At 40.1% G+C, this 20,840-nt stretch overlaps 1 protein-coding gene across 1 annotated transcript in view; it reads right to left on the reverse strand.

The window, feature by feature from the left end:
• Window positions 1-656: 656 nt before the first annotated feature.
• Window positions 657-20,840, reverse strand: part of LOC137923956 (RNA-binding protein 12) — a 32,767-nt gene continuing 12,583 nt past the window's right edge. Inside the window, exon 3 of the mRNA XM_068767218.1 lies at window positions 657-3,920. Coding sequence (XP_068623319.1) covers window positions 1,244-3,920 — 2,677 coding nt within the window. The 3' untranslated portion in view covers window positions 657-1,243. The remainder of the gene's footprint in view (window positions 3,921-20,840) is intronic.

The raw sequence follows: 20,840 nt of genomic DNA on the forward strand, positions 1-20,840 counted from the left end.
ATAAAGTCTTAATGAAAATACTGGTGTATGTCATACACGGAGTCAGTTTTAGTGGGTAGGAATCCCACGTAATCCTGTCCATCTTCCAAGGTATCTTGAACATCCAAAAGATTTTCCCTCCGAACCAAAATGCATTTGTAGTCATGAGTTTTGTCGTGTCAGTGTACATTGAAAGATTTATCTGTTCTAAAACATCTCGTGTGCGTATGTTCATTGGTTATATATCTCGGGCTGTGATTACTTCTGCTACATGTATAGATCAAGGGCTGAATTTAAAAGAAATATACGGACAAAATACATGGAAATATTTTATTTATAAAAAAATAAACAATTATTTTGTACAAAATACTGTGTATACATTATAGAACGCTATATCTGTTGTTGAAGTATCCAGGGGTGGTCAAGCGTCTTAATAATACGATACAATTTTCGAAATTTAGGACAGAATTTTTTTTGTCACAAATAATAGCGTTGTAAAAAGGTATTATTTTTACAAGAGTACAAAATATTGAAATTAAATATTACATGAATTTGCTTACATTTATCGCGAGCCGCAGGTTGGTCACCCCTGGTATATAACACTATTGATAGATGTGGCAATGTCGATCTGAGAATTGCATTTTATTATCGAATTCATTCCTTCAATGTATATTGCATCGTTTGTGTTGTGGCCGATATCGTCGCGGTTTGTGTTGCGCTTGTGTGATAGAGGTAACACAGCGACGCGATAAATATACTATATCTGTGGCTTGTGAAGAAACTTTGTATGTGTACAAAACATGTCTGTGTGAGCTCCTAAACAGCTTCAACACACGGACCTTGAAATGTCAGAATGAGCGAAATTAAACCACGAATTTAAATAAAAATAACCGTATTTTATTTATCAAATCCTTATATTACATTTTAATTAGCCTACAACACGCAAGGGACTGCGGTAATTAACCTGAAGATAGTAGTACCTCATACAGCGCAGAGGGCGACCACCGAGGTGGTTTTGTTGGTAGAAATACCACACAACCCTCTCCTATCTCCAGAGGTTGGATATCTGGAACATCCAGAAGATCCCACCCACCCCGAAAACCAAAAGGCTTTTTAATAATAAGTAGTTCTTGTGCGTCTCGTCCATCGCACGCACATTTCGGGAGGGGATTACTTCACCAGAGGTAGGGTATCTTCAATATTTAAAAGATTTCGCCCTCGAAACCAATGTCTACATGTCACTGAGGGGCGACGAGGTGGTGGGCTATAGTATTGCTAGCGAGATGCGTCGCTCGTGTATGGTGTGTGTGTTGCGATCTCTCACGGCGCGCTGCGCGTCGCGTGGGGAGCGGAAGGCCACGCGTGCGTCACCCGTGGGCTGCCCGCGCTCATTGTAGCGCCGGATGATGTCATCCTGCGTGAGCTCGAAGTCGGAAAAGAAGGACAATATGTCCTCGACGCTCGCGCGGAAAGGAACGTTCTCCATGCACACCACGCAACCCGGGGCGCCGAAGCCTTCCAGCGCGGGGTCAGACTCCTCATCACCTCCCGCCCCTGTTCCTGCCGGGGGCTCCCGTCCTCCGTTCTCGAAACCGCCGCGCCCGCGACCAAAGCCTCCCCGCCCGCGGCCGAAGCCACGAGCTCCTCTCTCCCCCCAAGGCCCTCCTCGACCTCGGAAGCCTCCCCGTTCAAATCCACCCCTGAAACCGCCGCGATCAAATCCCCCTCGACCTCTAAACGGTCGCGGCGCAAAGCCCCCGCGCGGGTGCTCGTAGTACTGCTGCATAGGTTTGGCGTCCGGCTGTTTCGGACCTTCGAGCGCCTCCTCGACTACTTTCCGCGAGACTAAGTCGATTGTGATGCGACTGCCTTCCAGGTCGCGACCGTGCTTGGAGGCCGCTTTGCGCGCTTCTTGCACCGAGCGGAACTCGCAGAAGCAGTCGCCCGAGGGCAGGCCGCCCGCGTCCAGCATGAGATGGATGCGCGCGGGCACGGCGCCTGTGTCCGACAGGAACGTTACGATGGTGCGGTCTGTGGCCGCGCGCGGTAGGCCTTTCATTAGCACGCAGTCTAGCGGCTGGTCATCGGCTTCCGCGGACTCCGTGCCACTCGTGCCAGCTGCAGTTGCTGCGTGGAATGCGGGGCGATTGGCCCAATGCGCAGCGGCGGCGCGTGGGTCCATGGTGCCGGCGTTGGGGAAGAATTGCGGTCCCGAGTGGAATGGCGCGCCGAAGTTCTGCTGCACGAAGGGAGCGCCGGGGAAGAATGGTTGGCCGTGGTGCGCGTGTGGAGCGGGCGCGCGTGGGCCGGAGTCGGGTTGCCGGCGCTGGCGAGGGTCTCGTGGTGCAGTCGGGGGCGGAGCTTCTCCGCGCTCGGGCTGCTCTAACTTCTCGCGCTCGAAGTGCTCGTCAGCCACAGGCGTGATGACAGGCTGCCGGCGCCCGAACATGTACAGTTCGCGGCGCTCGTACGCCAGTTGCGCGTCCTCTGGCTTCGCGAACTGCACGAAAGCAATCTTGGACCGCGACACGCGGCAGTCGTTGAGTAAGATGGAGAGCAGTGAAAAGTCGCTGAACGCCTTGATGATGTCGTGCTCCTTCACAAAGTGTGGCAGTTCGGTCAGTTTGAGTACGCTGTAAGGCGCGCGGGACTCGTCCTGGTCTGCGATGACGAGTGACGCATCCTCCTCGTCGTTGTCGTCGCGGTACGGCAGGAACGAGTCCACGGCGGCCTCGTACGCGTCGTCGTCCAGATGTTCAACAGCGACGATTGCTCCCTTCAGCTCTGAACCTTTGCGCTGCAGCGCGAGTTGCTTGGAGCGCTGCTCGCAGAACCTGACGTAGATGTTGCCGGTGCGCCGCCCCATGCTGTCGTTGATCATCTTGATGCCGTGCTTGTCGATTATGTACGGGAAGAATCGTCGCACGTCGCCGTAGCTGGTGTGGGTGGGTGCGTTCTTGACGGCCACGCAGCAGTCGCGCTGCTGGTCGTCGAAGCGCGAGACGCGGCCGTCGCGTCGGAAGGGCGCGCGGGGCGCCGGCGAGGACGTGCGGGACACCGGGGTGCCCGCCTCGCCCTGGAACGCGTTCGGGTTCCGCTTCTTGCCCAGCTCCTGCAGTTTGGAGAATGCTTCTGCCATCGAGGGGTCAGTAAAACGGCTCTGCGGCGGTTCGAGTAATCCGGGCCCGTTGGGGAGCAGCGGTGCATTTAAGACAGGGACATGGGATTGCGCGTGTATGGGCGCGTAGAGCATGGTAGGGTCGGACACATCGTCGGTCTTCTCCTGCGAGTCACGCGCGTCGCGACGGTCCCCGCGACGTTCGCGCGCGCGCCTGCTGCCCGGTGAGCGGTCGCGACTCCGGCTGCGCTCCTTGCGGTCGCGCTTGCGGTCGCGTCGCTCACGACTGCGGCTGCGGTCGCGGCGACGTCGCTCGCGCGACCTGGATCGGTCCCTTCGCTCCCGCTTGCGATCCTTACGGTCTCTATCGCGTGACTTGGAGCGCGACCTCGTGCGTCGCCTGTCCTTCTCTTTGCTGAGCTTCCTCTCGCTCCTATCGTCGTTGTCGTCATCACCGTTGAGCAGGTTACCAGTTGGACTGATGAGAGGCGCGGGTGGTTCGATGACCGCCGGTTGTGGTATTTCGAGAGGGTTCCCTATTCCCGGGATGCCGAAGCCGGAGAGGGAGACGTTGCCGAGGGCGGCGGAGAAGGGTGTGATGGCGGGCTGGGGCAGCGCGACGGGTTGCGGCGGCGTGGCGAGGGGCGCGGGCGTGTGCACGGCGGGGGCGGGCGCGGGGGCGAGCGTTATGAGGGGCACGCTCTGCCGCGCGGTCTCGATCACCTTGTGCATCTCCGAGCGCGAGCTCAGCAGCAGCTTCACTTGGATCTCCTTGATCTTGCCGCAGTCCAACATCATCGCTTGTCGCGCGTCTTCATCCGTGCTGTAACAACGAGATACTTTTTAATATTTGTTAGCGGCGTACTACTGGCGATAACGTTTTCTTATAATAAATCATCAATAATTTCATCGAGCGCCACAACCTAACTAAGCGAATAGACTGCTTAGTTCAAACAGCTCGCACGTCCTTTTGCTCGCAACACGACAACGCTCGCCTGTTTATTTGTGCTTTTTGCATAACAAATGCACATAAGTAAGAAAAGGACCAATATTTAGCCACTTCCGCACATGCAGTGGTAGTCGTGCAACAAAGTGCACCGCCCGCCAGCCCGCTGATAAATGCGCGTGCAATACGAATTACACAACTACCACCGTTAAATTACTCAACACGTGTTTCACCCCTCCACGGGGCATCTTCAGGAGTTATGTTACACTGATTAGTGCCAAACCAGAGTCAATGGCACTAGGCATGTGCGGAAGTGGCTAAATATTGGTTCTTTTCTTACTTAGGATGGACTTCCACAAAATAACGCCTGATTCCATTAAAGAAATGTGTATAGAAAAATATTAATTACCCGCGTATCATTAAGACACCTGCCTATTACTTATCTCTTCACCGCCTTAGGTAGATAGATTGAGAATTTATAAAAGCATTAAAGCCGCCATTACATATATTGTTGGAAGGGTTAATTTATCTAATATATAAAATTCTCGTGTCACGGTGTTCGAACTTGAACTCCTCCGAAACGGCTTGACCGATTTATACCAAATTTTATATGCTTATTCAGTAGGTCTGAGAATCGGCTACTATCTATTTTCCATACCCCTAAGTGATAAGGGTTGTTCACCTATAAATATTTCTTTTTAATTTTTTGACGAAATTTTTTGTTTTTATTTTTTTATAATACAGCATACAAAAATACATACAAACCTGAATTTTCACCCCTCTACGATCAACCCTTATTTTTTATTTGTAAATTAAAAACATTACTTTTTTTGCATAACAACGTTTGCGGGATCAGCTAGTAATAAATAAAATTGTAAACGAACAACGCCCGAATATGGATTGAAAAGAGCATTGCCGTACACGGCGGAAGGCTTTCGGAACGATGGTTTTTCATATATGTCATTTTATATTTATGTCTTAATTGGCATTCTTTGAACTTCAACCACGTAGAAATTCAACAGCCATAGCTAGCATAATTTAATTTTCCTATGCCTTGTTCCAATAGCCATCTAAATAACAGTGTGACTTTCCACTTGCCTGCACGGCAAACTATGATTACCACTCGCCGATGTCGCGCCGATATGGGCACATGTAAATTTTATAATATTGTTTAAGATATAGATATTTTTAACACGTTACGTGCCGCGGCAATTTTTATAGATTTTTCATTTATATAGGCGCGTATACGACCCACACTTTAAAAAATCCAAATAGTTTAAGACGTATACTTTACACTTTTTCAAAGCTGCACCAGCTATAATTAGCGGGAGAAAATTATAAATTTTAACATGCAATACGTACGCATGCGTGACGTGAAGTTATCTATATTCGAGCCTGCAATTCATTTTAAGAATCCTTTGTTTTTCAATGAGAACTGCAAATGGCCTGAATTAAAAGTGCAGCGGGAGTCGTATATAACCCGCACGGCGTGGAATGTGTTAATGTTAGAGTACCCCACATTAAGAAGCTAAGTATTATTAATTGTAACACTGAAGATATACACATGGTTCATTTTTCAGTATAGTTCGTAATATATGTATACCCTCTACTTTAAGTTTTTGTAATCTTATTAAAACAATCTCGTTCCACAAAATATTAAAATTAAGTTGCATAGAGGTGACTGTCGATGTATTTTATATTTAAGCACTGTAAGAAGAGACGAAGACATGACCATATTAAAGTCGTTAGAACAAGGATTCAAGCCACTTCGGTTCTATTAGAAATCTATAGTAGAAGCCTATATCTAACACGTTCATTTAAACTTGATTTTTATTTAAGTAATTTCTTTTTATAAAGTAATAAATTTCGACCGCTATTTTGACGTGATCACAGAATACAGCCTCTGTCTGGTATTAGGCTCCCTCATTATAACAATTGCAAAAGAAATCATATCGTAAAAAATACGGGTTATTATAAAATACTACATTAATAAACAGATAAGTGTTTTTAGTGACCCATAAAGCATCTTTCTACAAGTTTTTTTTGAAAAATAATCGACAGTCGTTGAAAAAAGGGCAAAATGTATCCCTGACAAGAAAATAGTGATTTATATCTTTTCGATCTTGGGATATATACTCTTATATCTTTAACTCATTTAACTCAGAATGGCTCAGAGAGAGAATAAGGCAGCTAACACTAAACATATATCCTGTATATCTTCGGCTCTTTTAAAACGTGTGAAATATTCATATTAAATATATTGTCTTTGTCATAAAGCACAAAAAAGCTAAACGCCCGCGCGTGTGATTTCGTTCCGAAAATCCTTAGTTTACATTTTTATATAAAAATGCAATAGCTATACGTCTCTCTTTTACGTGTAAATTGTTAAATAAGCCCATCTCTTTCTCTCTAACTCTGAACAAGCGGTAATTTATCAGGAAAATTGAATCTTAATTATAAAGACATAGAGATATAATTGCAACACACACGCGCTGGAGAGTGATTATGTCTTTTGCAATATCTTTGCAATTTTATATCTTTCTAGTCTTTAGCTCGCGAACTATCCCTCCCTACAGTCGTTTGTCATTCTTGTTTTGACGTCCGCGCCCACCACACGCTGTTGAATGTTGTCTCTTTATTTCATATGCTTAACAAGCATATGTTGTAATATAACTTTTTATTTGACAAAATATTTAAGTTATTTTATTAGATTTTATATTAACTACTTTTCACAATAAACAAAACCACTTTATATTTATGATCAAAATATTTTACTTAAGTAATTTAAAATCCAAACATTAATTTTTCGACTAGGCTAAAATGTCGGCATTGTTGTCCCTACAGGAAGCTACCACCGACTCGAAAGGCAGTTCTGCTAAGAGCCGAGAAACTCAACAGTTGCTCTTTACAAATATAGTTTTATAGATGCGCGACAATAATTAGCTTCCTGAGTGAGCATCGACAATTAATTCCACGCATTAACATGAGCATAGTATTCTCGGATATAATAATATACTTTTTTAAATATTGGTTTTAATCTCTCCAGTGGCAGATCTAAAATTGTTTGTTGAATTTTATTGTACTTGTGCCATAAGTGATTTATTTAACTTTTGAAGACGAAAACTAAGAGTATACACTTACTAATTTTTATTTATGTTATTTATAATTGTGTTTATAATTTTATTAATTTTATTATTTTCAATGTATATTATGGATATAGGTAGCATAATATCGTCACATTCGTGGCAGACCTATATACCTTGCAATAAGAGTCTACCGGCTGGTATATATTATAATTATATTTATTACTTTACTATTTTATTGTTTTATTACGTCATATATAATTATAATGGCACTTAGTTCTAATGTTTATTATGTTAGTGATGATCTTGAAATGAAATCCTTGTTGATTTTAGGTATACCTCCAATATTCTTTTTGTATACATCCTGAATAAGTACAGGATATATCAGGGGCGGTTTAAACCTTGATAGCCTGGAGTTTCAATTTTGATACCAATCTTTTAAACCGAATGTTCACATTACTATTAGTTTTTTTTTATAGGTTGGCTGTACGAATTTTACTGTTGCATAATATTCTTTCCAACGAAATTTAAAAAAAAATCTATTTTTCCCTTCATCTAGACCCTCAAGCAAACACAGTAATATTAAAAAAAATCACTTTCGTGAATCAGGCTATTAAGGGTTAACTTAGTACAGGGTGTGCAATGCACACGAGCGCCGCCTTCACCCTCCCTAAGAGAGCTAAGAGCATCGTCTTGGACCATCATGGTACAACAATGATATGACAGAAGCGGCCAGCCGGTAGTTATCAAACGCGCCCTATGTGCGGCTTCTTTTTCAAACAATTTGTTTTAACTCTTAATAAATCTTATTTCACGTATTTAAAGTTTAGAAGCTACGGCAAAATTAATAGTTATAGCCGGGAGAGGGATGGATCAGGCCTAGAAGGTGCCAGGGTTTCATTGCACACGGGCGCTACACGAGCTAGAGTCGCCCCTGTCTGAAATTGCACGTGTAAATATTCAGTTTGGTGTTAATTACATATATCCTTCCATACATTGTCCGTCTGAAGTGATAGTTAAGCACGAAGTGGCGACCACGAGCCGGTAGACGCGGCATGGGTTGACCCCCCGTTAGGTGGAACAAAGACATTTAATGGAATCAGGCGATGATCCGTGGAGGGGTGAAACACGTGTTGAGTGATTTGGCGGTGGCAGTTGTATATTTCGCATTGTTTGCCGCATACGCATTTATCAGCGGGCTGGCGGGCGGTGCACTTTGTTGCACGACTACCACTGCATGCGCGGAAGTGGCTAAATATTGGTCCTTTTCTTACTTAGGAACGAAGACAGTCAAGGTCGCAGGATGCAATCTTTGAAGATTCCCATATTATGCCCATGAAGGCATTGCAGTAGGCGCCATTGTAACATGGGCAGTATTATGCGATATCCGAATTCTAACCCGCGTCCTTTCGATCGTATCTGAACCAACGCTACTCTGCATTGAACTTTTGGTATCTTATATTTCTAAACGACAAGCTCAGCGAATTTAAACGATGTTTAATATATATATATATATATATATATATATATACATATATATATATATATATATACATATATATATATATATATATATATAAATATATATATATATAATACTTAGTGTCCTAAGCTATTTTAAATATATATACAGGATGATTGGTTATGGGTATAGACTTTAAAAAGGTAAATATATAACTAATTTGTTAACAGGAAGCTTTACACCTTAATAAAACTATTTGCAATTACCTTTTTAGCTGAAATATGTTACATTTTTTATTTTATCTATTGGTAAGCGACAGACCAATATCTTCTGGCAGTACAAACTCTGCTGATAGATAATAAACAATAATTATTTTTAATATGTGTAGAATAGTGTATTCGAATTTTAAACACTTTCTTCCTGTATTATCAATACGTTATAAATTTTTGGATATGTTGTACCATAATTGATAGCAGGTAAAGTATACATTTACCACATTGTAAACTTCTTATATCTGTAGACAAACACCCTGTACAATGTTAATATTTGTATTGTCTCGGACGAAAAGAGACTCCGGGCCAACAAGTCTCTTTTACATTAAAGAAAATTATTAAATAATGTGAATAAAATCAACAAAAATCAGAATAAAGTATATTGACTTATTTTGTTATTTTTCCTGTCAACTGACTCCCGTTATATCGTGTGGGGCGAAGGAGTATCTCTGGCCTGGGCTTCCACGATGAAGTTCAAAGCAACCTTCATGGCTGGCCAAAGGCTGCTTGGAGTGGACTCGATCCATCCACCATGTCCAGCAGGTAGGTTGTGAATCAATAATGGGTGTCTGTTTGCTCTTGCAGACGAAATGGTGTCGTGGCATGGAAGGAATTCGGTATTGCATTTGCCAAAAAATTCTCTTGTTAGATGTATAAATTTACACTACTAGAGATAGTAATATAATCTCTATACTTCTTGTTACAGTCTTCTTTAGACGACGTACATTTCTCTCTCTCTATATATATACATATATATAGAGAGAGAGAGCGCGTTTCGTCGTCGAGTCTCCTTTATTAGTGTCGATTCTACCCCGCGGTGCCCCTTATATACGTTTAAGAGCAACTAGCGCCATCTATCGACACCGGCCGAAACCTCTGTTCCGACATTTATATATATTGTAGCAACGAAATGTTCTCTGTACCTATGGCAGACCACTTTGAGCTCCTGGGTCTGACTCTTACCCCGACGATAGCTACGGAAAAAAACACGTCTATGGCTAAATTAGCTGGTAAAAAGCAGAGTGTTTTTAATAAGATCAGGCGGCATTTTACACCGGGACCGTTGCTTCCTCTGTATCGAGCACAGGACCGGACGTGTGGAATCTTGTCTGCCACCTTTGGTATTGCTCGGCTACATATCAACTTATTCGGTAGAAAGGCGTGCTTTTCGACTTATAGGTGATGAGTTGGTTTCTAAGAATACTTCTCAACCTTGAACATCGCTGGTGAGGAAGGAGGCTGTGGATTTTTTACAGGAATCATTTTTGGGAATACGCAGCGGAGCTTCACGACCTTGTCCCATCATCCCCGTTTTTCTACAGTAAGAGTAGGAAGTCAGGTCACCACCATTATTACACTGAATTTTCCTTAGAGGCGTGTTGCGTGTTGATTAAACGTTCCTGATCTGCACAGTCCGAGTATGGACTTATTTCCCGAAAATTGTAGCCCAGGTCTCTTCAGAGTCAGAGTGAATAGGTACCTTGGAGCTGCATGAATTGTCAACCACGCGGACTCCATAACGAACGAACGAAAATTCCAAAATGTTATTGAAACATTTAAATCAATCATTATAACTTTTATATATTTTTTCTCATATAAATGTTCTACAAAGTTTTAGCAAATTTAAAAAGGAAGAATGAAAAACTATTTCGTTTTGGGTATAGATTTAAAAAATGTTTAATAATTATTAGTTGCTTTTTATTTGAAGGTGTGCGTGCATACCAGTTTATTTGAAGTTATAGCTCCCTTGTTCTCCTTTGTACTTATATGCAACATACGTAGGATAAAGTTTTAATGTTATATAACTTAGTTCTGCAGAGAAATACAGTTAACTATAACAACGCAGTAATATATCCGACTACCCACATTAGAGTACAAGAAAAAAAACTATATACATTTATATATATATATATATTATACATTCCAGTGACTCCCGATGTTAATTTAGGTTTAAGGCTATAGGTAATAAAGCTTTCTCGCTTGACTAAGTTGTGCTGGCCAGCTAGTGATAGACTTTAACAGAATTTTTTGTGTTAATTATATTCCAGCTTTTTAGGTGAAAAAAAAATATATCATGTCGTTTCTGGACCAAACACTCCAAGTATATTCAGATATGCTGTGCTTAGTTTATAAGGGGAAACTTTGCATCCGGAATAGATACTATGCCTTTGGTTATGATGTTTCTGCTTCAATAAAAGCCTCACATTAAGGCTCTTACGGTCAGGTTTTGTGCTGCAGCTTATGCCGTTAGGAAGATAAAACGCTCCTCTAATATTGATACTAATGGGACAGTGTATTTTAGTTATTTCCAAAGCATTACGTCCTATGTACTAATGCCTTGGGGTAGAGTTGCGGATATTGAAAATATATTTGGTTTGCAAAAGAGAGCCACCCGAGCCATTTGCGACATGAAGCCACGAATCTCCTTAAGATATCGGTTTAAAGAGGTTAATATTGTTACAGTGGTCCCATAATATTTTTATGATAATATCTTGTACGTTCACAATAATGATAATAAATTCACAAAAAAAGAGGGGGTTGTCCATAGTGTATTTACAAAGAACCGTGAAAAACAGTCTGTACCAAAGAATCAACTGCAAAGTTTAATACATTTGTAATAAACAGTATCAGAGTTTTTAATAATATTCCGCAAAACATTATTGGACTACTATTTACGAAATTCAAAACGTATAATTAAAATTAAATTGAAGGTAAAAGCTTATTATCCAACAAGTGATATATTTAAATGACAAGAATCCTTGGCAGTGATGTCGCTTGATTGTTTTGATTTCATTTAGGCTTTATCTGATAGTGTATATGTACACATCTGTATTGTTAAACTATATTAGAAGATGTGTTGTTGTGGAGTTTCTTCCTGATTCTTCTCCACAACTATACATCTTGCGAAGCAGAGTAGTCAAAAGTAAAATATATTAAAAAAGTTGACCAATAAAAGTTGTGTTAAAAGTTAGGATGTTATCCACTACTGTATTCCACGCATGTCAGAAGTTTCAAAAAGGACTCTGTGTTTGGCACTAATCGGTGTAACATAACTCCTGAAGATGCCCCGTAGAGAGGTGAAGCACGTGTTGAGTGATTTAGCGGTGGCAGTTGTGTGATTCGCATTGTTTGCCACATACGCATTTATCAGCGGGCCGGCGGGCGGTGCACTTTGTTGCACGACTACTACTGCATGTGCGGAAGAGGCTAAATATAGGTCCTTTTCGAACTCAAAAAGAACAGTCAACAGACCAATACACTTATCTATTTAGAAGATTAGAGCTAAAAGCCCTAGTGGAAACCGTAGATCTTGACTTGTTTGGTTCCAAACCACTTTAATAAAACCACTAACACAGTCTTAGTTCTCTACACGTAACATCTCGATGTTCCATGGATTCACAAAGCGGTGGCGGGTCCATCGCTCTGTATAGGAACTGGGTACGATGATCGGGTCTACCCGCGTAACAGGTTTATGGAAGTCTCCTTGCAATACGGTATATAAATAAATATATATATATATATATATTACTATATGTATATATATATTCTCCAACGTTGTCAAAACCACGGTTAGACACCCTAGACCACGGTTGCACAGACTTATTAAAGACTAGGAGCCACTCGGGCAAATCATGAACTGATGGCGGGCCGGCCGCCAGAAGTATAGGTAATTAATTTTTTTTGGTTTTATTCTGGAATAGAATTCAATATTTTTCGAATGTACGAGTATTATTTTTGCTGTCGGCGGGCCACCAGTATTCGACCGGGCCGCGGTCTGTGCATCCATGTCCTAGACTAACAAATCTTTCCATACATGAAAAAACCTTCAACATTATCCTTTATTAAAACCTTAAATTTATATGTTATCAATTTTTTCAAAGTGATCACTGCGAAAGGCTATTAACTTTTGACAATAGTCTGTCTGGCAATTATTGCTGTATTAATCCTTTCGTTACCAGCGCCGGAGTTAGACGGCATCCACCTTGTAATGTTCGCTTATGTGTAGATCCCTGTTTTAAGTTTCATCACACCCAAATAAATTACTACGAATTATCTTAACAACGAATACCTTAATAACGACAAGAATGTGTTTCTTCTATGCTAGCATCTAACATGGTATACCTCGTCATTGCTTAACATCAGGCGAGACAGGTCAAATGAATCGCCTAATACAAAAATAAACCAGCAAACTTAACTAGAATTACAAAAATATTAAATGATACGGCATTAAAAAATTACGCATTTATCACTTAAGAATGTGAACAGATTTAACCCTTTCGTTACCAGCGCCGGAATTAGGTGGCAACCATCTTGTAATGTGCGCTTATTTGTAGATTTATCGCAGCCATATAATTTACTAATAATTATCCTAACAACTTTTAATTAATAAACCAGTAAAACCTTTAAATATGTAACACAAATGAGAAAATTCGAATATCAGCCTACCGCCATGCAGTGTGCACACTTCGCGGCGCGCTGCCCGGGTTCAGTAGAGGCACTTCGGCAGAAAGTACTGCGGCAAGGAAAGGGTTAAACCAGACATTTCCATTACGTTTTCTATTTCATTTATGTAGGAGAATGCAAAAAGTGTAATATTATTTTTGTCATTTTATGTCTGCATATTCCTTAACCCTTTCCACTCCAATGTCCAGTGTCACTCGACACTGATTTTGTTCCACGAGCTCCACTGTCGTGTGATACTCGACATGGTGTAATACTTCTTTTTGCGGATAATTTTAAAACAGGAAAGATTTTTGTTACTAAAATGTTTGAATCACGAATGAATGAAACATATTCTAGAATCGCAAGATACTATAATTCAATTAAATTTTATCGATGCTACATAACAGCCTTGGAGTGGAAAGGGTTAAAATAAATGGATCAATGAAGAAAACTCCCTCAGTTGTCCACCTCTGCATTGGCGAGGAATTCCTGTAACTCCATTAGGAACACAACTATAGCTACCTCTGGCCTTTACCAAGATAAGGTAATGTGACATTTTTTTTTAGAGACTTTTTATCACAACATAATTGCTTTCAATTGATTGTGGGGCCTTGATGCCACTCAAAGACAAGTTTCCATATGTATATTGAAACATTCTAGATTGATTAAATTCCATCTTTGATTACCAACTTGTATAGCCTGCCGACAGTCTAACCAAACCGAATATTTTATACATAAATCTTATCTACTTGTTTTAATGTTTTATTATATCATGATAATAAAAAAAATATTTCAGACAGCGAGTTGAAACGTGTCGTTTCAGCCCATAGAAGCAATAACAATGTTAACAATGTTAAAGATATCTAAGGAGGGTATATCATAATCGCCACGATGGGCAGGTGGGTCAGCGATCGAAGTGTTGTATTATGGTACGCAGAGAACGCTACTGCCCATCCTCAATCATCCAAATCTTTGTGAACACTTACAATCTTATGTATAATTAATGCACACAGTGTGATTTAAAAGATTACATCTCAGGAAACGAACTCTCTACTTACGATCGCATGTCTCAGATCTTTATCGCTACCACTGCTAAAAAATATATATGAATTGTAAAATAGTCCAGCCTGATGATTTTTTAATGAACATGATACAACTTGCAGGAGCTACATTACGACACCGAATCCCACATTGGTGACCCCGACATGATTCAACGTGGGATTTTTCTTGAGGTCTTGTAAATAATGAAAACACGAAATCCAAAACAGAAGTGTGTATATTGTATTGTCATATTGTCTCATGTGAAATTTTTGCTGTTAGACTTGCGATTTTTACAACTTCATCGGAAACGAGTTCGCGGAACGGAGGGGTCCGTGAACTATATAAAATTACAGGATTCTAGTTTCCGAACCTGTATCAGTACTCGGCGGGAAGACGAGGAAGTCACAAAGGTAGTGGCCGCGAGACAGTAGCAGCGGGGCTCACCCAGCCAGCCCTCGAGGACACAAACCCAGCACGAACCAGTGGGCCGGCAGAACTCGCGACTAGCGCGCCTGTCTGGTCAGTGTTACTGAATGAGGAGGTGTATATTGATCAAACAGGCCATATTTATATCGATTTTTAAAACTATATTCGACCAATGAAAACCGTCAGCCAATCTCAAGGCGACAAGTATAGTAGAGCGCTCTCTTTCGCCCGACGTAAATTTAGAACACTCTTGCGTGGGATTCCCCTGTTGACGATAACGTAATGAAGTTCATGTAGACTGTGTGTGTGTGATCGTACCATTTTCTACATAAGTTATTGTTGTTACATAGAGTTTACTACTTATTTCCCTTGCAACTCGAGCGGCGTCATGTCTGTCTTTTGTAAATCGCATTATTTATGTGCGACGAGTTCCTCTCGGAAGTACTTTCATTGACTCGACTCCGCTGTTATTGTGGCCAAGCGAAAAAAGCCTGAGTGCAGAGTTAATTTTATTGAACACTACAAACCCGTCTGAAATGTCAGTCTACCCAAATGACTTCATCAGTTAGGTTGTATCCACTGGTAATGTTTTGTTAAATCAATAAAATTCTATTATTTGCATACTATTATTGCCTTTGGTGGATTCTCACTCCAAACCCTATCAAGCTTAGTCGCTCAACGAGTCATGCAAAGAGCAATTTCTATAAGAGATAAAATCAAGAATGAGATACCCAGAAAGTAACAGCTCAACATAGCTCCGCAGATTTGAAATAGCAGTGGGCAGACGATATATCTCGCATAATTGATGACCGTTGGGTCATTAGGGTTTTGGAATGGAGACCACAGGCACACATGCACCCATAAGGTTTATAGATGTCTTTGTTAACTTCATCAGAGGTTAAATGTGGGCTGCCTTCTATAGATCTTACAGAAAATCCATGAAGGAAGCCAATGTCCTAGCATTGGACATTTATCAGATGATATGATGATGTTCGCCTTAGGACCCCCTACCTCTTTGCAGTTCCAACGTACCTTTTTTTTAAATAAATTACACTTTTGAATCGATTATTTTAACAAGTAGTTTAAGTAGTAAGCTACCACCGGCTTAAATTCAACAGTTGCTATTTTTAAATGAAATTTAAAAATGTTTAATGTGTACGTTATAATAACAACCATATAAATGAGTCAACAAATCAAGATCCACACATTTAGATCAACAAAAAACTATGGAATGCTATAATAAGATTTATTTAATAATATACTTTTAGTTTTAGATATAAAACTAAGATATGGAAAGTATAAGATATCTCGTGGAACTACATTATATAAGCTTACACCCAAACCCATGAAGGACCCTCTGTGTGAAAAGCTGATTTTGAAGATGTTTACGTCTTCGAGAATACTTTTATACTTTTGAATGTTCTTCCTTTAGTGAAATAATTTTAATAAAATACACAATACCTCTGAGTAGGTAGGCAGCTACAAACTACCCAAAATTAACCGTTGCATACCAAACTTTGCCTTTATTGTTTATAATCGTGTCACCTTCCGAAAGTCTAGTTTGCAAGTTTATTAGGTGGCAAATTTAACACCAATCACTGTAAGAAAAGGACCAATATTTAGCCACTTCCGCACATGCAGTGGTAGTCATACAACATGCACGCATTTATCAGCGGGCTGGCGGGCGATGCACTTTGTTGCATGACTACCACTGCATGTGCGGAAGTGGCTAAATATTGATCCTTGTCTTACTTAGGATGGACTTCCGCAACTTAACGCCTGATTCCATTTAACAATCACTGTTTTGTTGTCACTACATATAGTTGATTATATATATACACTGCAGTCCAGGCTTGCTTATATTGTTGGCTCTTCAAACATAATTTTATTTAATATAACTTATAATTTCACGCCCATTATGTTATTTTACCAGGTCTATATGATCCATAGAATCGCTACAAGGTCATTAAACCACCTATATTTTTTTTGTATAAAAGACTCTGTGGCCGCGGATGATTTGACTGGTTGGGTCGATCTTGAACGATTTCGTTCGTAATTGTTTAATTTTGAAGCAAGCCTACGAAATCGTTACTAGAGTTTTTTTCCCATATATTCTCGCTGCCCGTTATCATGGATCCTCGGCTCGCCTATGGTCCACGCTGCGATCCCAATCTGCATGCACACAACATCTAGACATTCAATACACAGCTCTACTCGGGTAGAGCATTTTACTTCGTGCAACTAGTACGCGCCCTAAAGCCTTTTTAGTTTTCAAGTTCACGTCATCTTTCGCGCCGATGAAGCTGTAAAAGCCTTCGGGCTAACAGCATTAACATCAACAGAGAATAAGTGTTATGGCTAATATGAATTTGTGGTCTTTATGCACAAAAGGTTGAGTGCCACAAATATAGTGTTAGAGATTGTAATGTCTATACCTAATTGTATATTTCCAGGTCTTAAACTTAAGAATAACACAGTTCTCATTTAAAATATTAACTCATAGTTAAAATGTTTAAATAAACCAGAACAATAAAACAAGTACATGATAAGAATTAGACAAACTTTTAATCTACGAACTGTCTTTGTTATATTACTACACGATGTAAGATACTCGTATGTACAAAATGTTGAATCCACCAGTAATGACAACATATTTAATTTGCTTATTGCAATAACAAATAGTATACCTATTATTGTTACGTCTGCCTTGTAAGTCAAAATTTGTCACTTGCGGTTGGCCTTGAGTCGAAATGTTACGCGGGACCCAGGACCCACGCAAAGAACTCCATGAGGCGTTCAGCCAAGCGATTCAAGAACTCAACGGCTTAATCCTGGACCCTACAAGCCTGAACCGAGGCTCCAAGGTAGAGTTCCCTTTACCACTAAAACCGAGGTTTAAAGGAACATCTACGCCATATCCTTTCAAGATCAAAGAGTCTGTAATGCCAACAGGGCATGAATGACAATCTGTACCCAAAAAAATTTCTGAATATTTCTTTGTCGTTAAAGAACTCCTGGGTGATTTATTTTACGTCTTTTTTTAAATTATTTTACTGTAAAAGTCTCTAAAACTAATGAGGATCATTCAAGAAATCTATGATAGTTATTGTAATATGTTATACGCATTGTTGATTAAACAAACCACCTACAATCAAACAAAACCAAAACAATTTTCAACAAACTTTTGATCAGCAGTGTACACGATATAGAAGGAATGTTTTTATCACTTACCATCATTTTAATCTTTCCGCTTATCTTATCACCAGCTGTTTTAATTTTCACCAGAACTTTGTTTATTAAAACGCGTAGATCAATTTTTGTTAGTCCTTTATAGGCGAAACATTTGACCTGTTTTGCCTGATGGTAAGCTACAGCGAGGTCTAAGATGCTACATGCTTGCATAGAAGAAACCTATTCACTATTGCCTTGAAATTTTAAGTTCACGGACCCTTCCGCTCCGTGAATTCAGCTCAGATGATGTAAAACCCTCTGGGCTAATAGCACCTACATCTACAGAAAATAAGTGTCTTGAAGACTCCTAAGTAATAGTCGGTAGTTTGTTCCACTCCTTAGCTGTTCACACTATAAGTGCTAGCACTTAAAACGAAATAACGAAACACTTAGTGAGGGTGGAAGGAATTTGGGAAAATATCAAAGATATCTACAATGTGGTAGTCAATCATAGAGACAAAACTAGTTATAATATGACTGTGTTTGGCACTAATCGATGTAACATAACTCCTGAAGATGCCCCGTGGAAGGGTGAAACACGTGTTGAGTGATTTGGCGGTGGCAGTTGTGTGATTCGCATTGTTTGCCGCATACGCATTTATCAGCGGGCTGGCGGGCGGTGCACTTTGTTGCACGACTACTACTGCATGTGCGGAAGTAGCTAAATATTGGTCCTTTTCTTACTTAGAATGGACTTCCGCAAGATAACGCCTGATTCAATAAAATATAGTTATAATATTTTGTCTACGATTTCTGTTGTATTCTTTTCCTTGAATTGTTCCCACTGTTGGAATTTCCTGTGGGAATTAGTGTGCACCATTCAGGACCATTTCGAACTAGGTGGACACTTTTCGGTCTTGTGTTATATATGATGATTCCATTTTTCATTTGCGTGCAGTAACGTTGTAAAATTATACTTGTAGGGTAAGAGTCTGTAAATATCGCCACAATGTTTACATGTTTAGATCGATTATACTTAAATACACAGTTGATATTGCTCGCAACAACACATATTGATTTCTTTTAGTATGGTATTACAAAATAGAGATTATAGGTGACCAATTTTAAATGAGGGTAGTTTAACTTGTCAACGCGTTTTGCATAATAATCTAAGTAGCATGAGTTGAAAAGGAAATACGATAGAATAAGTCTCAGGATTTCAGACATCAGATTTTAGCATCCAGAAAAAAAAAGAAACGTTTCTAAGCGCTCATATTAATGAGCGCTTAGATATTAATCTACCTTGATTTTGTACTATTGCGTAATACATTAAAATAACCACTGTCAATAGGATCTTCAAATCGGAAAAATGTTCGCCTTAATTGATCGTGTAAATTTATTTTATTGCAGAGTATTCTTTCAAAAAAACGTCCGATCTTCTGAAACGCTCCAAAGCGACTGAATTTATAAAATCTCTGCATACCCTCTGCACCTCCCGCGTGCGTTGATGTTATTTTGTATTCACAATAATAAGCTAAACAAATATTGACTTTCTCTTATGACAGCATACCGAGATTAGATAGTTGACATTTTGATTTAGCTTTACATTCTATTCAATGAAGTTAGAGAAGCATATACAGCTCTGACGATATTGATTAAAGCTAAAATCACTTACATCACACAAATATTTGTATTTGCTAACGTTAGCATGTAAGTAAGATCTGAAGATTCAAATCTTGCGGTCGGAAGGCGTCTCAGCTATTCGGGTTGCAAGTCAGAAGGCGCGTGAGCGGCGACAACGGTGTTTATGTTACATTACATTGGCTCCAAACGATAGGAATGCCTTACTGGTAGTTGAGAAGATTCTGAAACTGTTGATGATGACCTTTCGTAATTCTATTGTACCTATAACACGCCCGACACATTCGCGAAAATCGCGACGACTTGCTACCTCATCCGGTCCAAAATGGCGACGGCAAACGGTTAATACACCTCGATGTGGTCAGCCTTTATCAGTACTGTGGGGTAGTTTTATTTTTCTATATATCGTAGAAATCGCTCAGCATCAGGTAAACGCATTTTAATAAATTTTTACAATAAATACCTTAACGTCATTGTATGAAAGCATAAATGTGAGTACAAATTCATTCGATTACATTCTAAAAATTCTTTTTCATTTCATAAGTAGGTGAATTCTACAGATTCATTTCACTGCAAGTTATTATTATAATTTTATTTTGAGATTTAATTCTATATTAATATAAATAAACTGAATATTGAAGAAAGTGGCCATATAAATCATAAGTTTTAAGATGCACTCTGTGTTTGGCACTAATCGGTGTAACATAACTCCTGAAGATGCCCCGTGGAGGGATGAAACACGTGTTGAGTGATTTAACGGTGGTAGTTGTGTAATTCGCATTGTTTGCCGCATGCACATTTATCAACGGGCTGCGCTTTGTTGCACGACTGCCACTGCATTTAAAGATGCAGCTGATAAGGCTTCACTGGTATTCATGTCATGACATTCACAAGTCTGCCATAATTGATCCAAAGAGGATAGTAATATGAACATCCTTTAGAGTACTACCTTGCTTTATATCAATATATACAACAGAACGATGCAAAAATAATGAAGATAATGAAAGAAGAACATTTAAGAGTTAGGCAACTATTTAGATGATGACCCTACAATGATGCGATGTGTGATGATATTGGTGATGATGAAAACGTTCTCTCTCGCCGACCTCGTTTTGTGCTGCGTGAAATCCTATCAACAATTTAAATACCAAATACAGAGACGAAGACAATGATTTCTTACATATCAGCTGTTATTTTTCTTTGCTCCATTTGTCATTTGATGTGCTTTTAATAACAAAGATAGGTATAGCGATTTACT

This window comes from Battus philenor, unplaced genomic scaffold, assembly GCF_028537555.1.
Source record: "Battus philenor isolate CCGP_79_NKW_IND1 unplaced genomic scaffold, ilBatPhil1.0.hap1 SCAF_23, whole genome shotgun sequence".
Lineage (NCBI taxonomy): Eukaryota > Metazoa > Arthropoda > Insecta > Lepidoptera > Papilionidae > Battus > Battus philenor.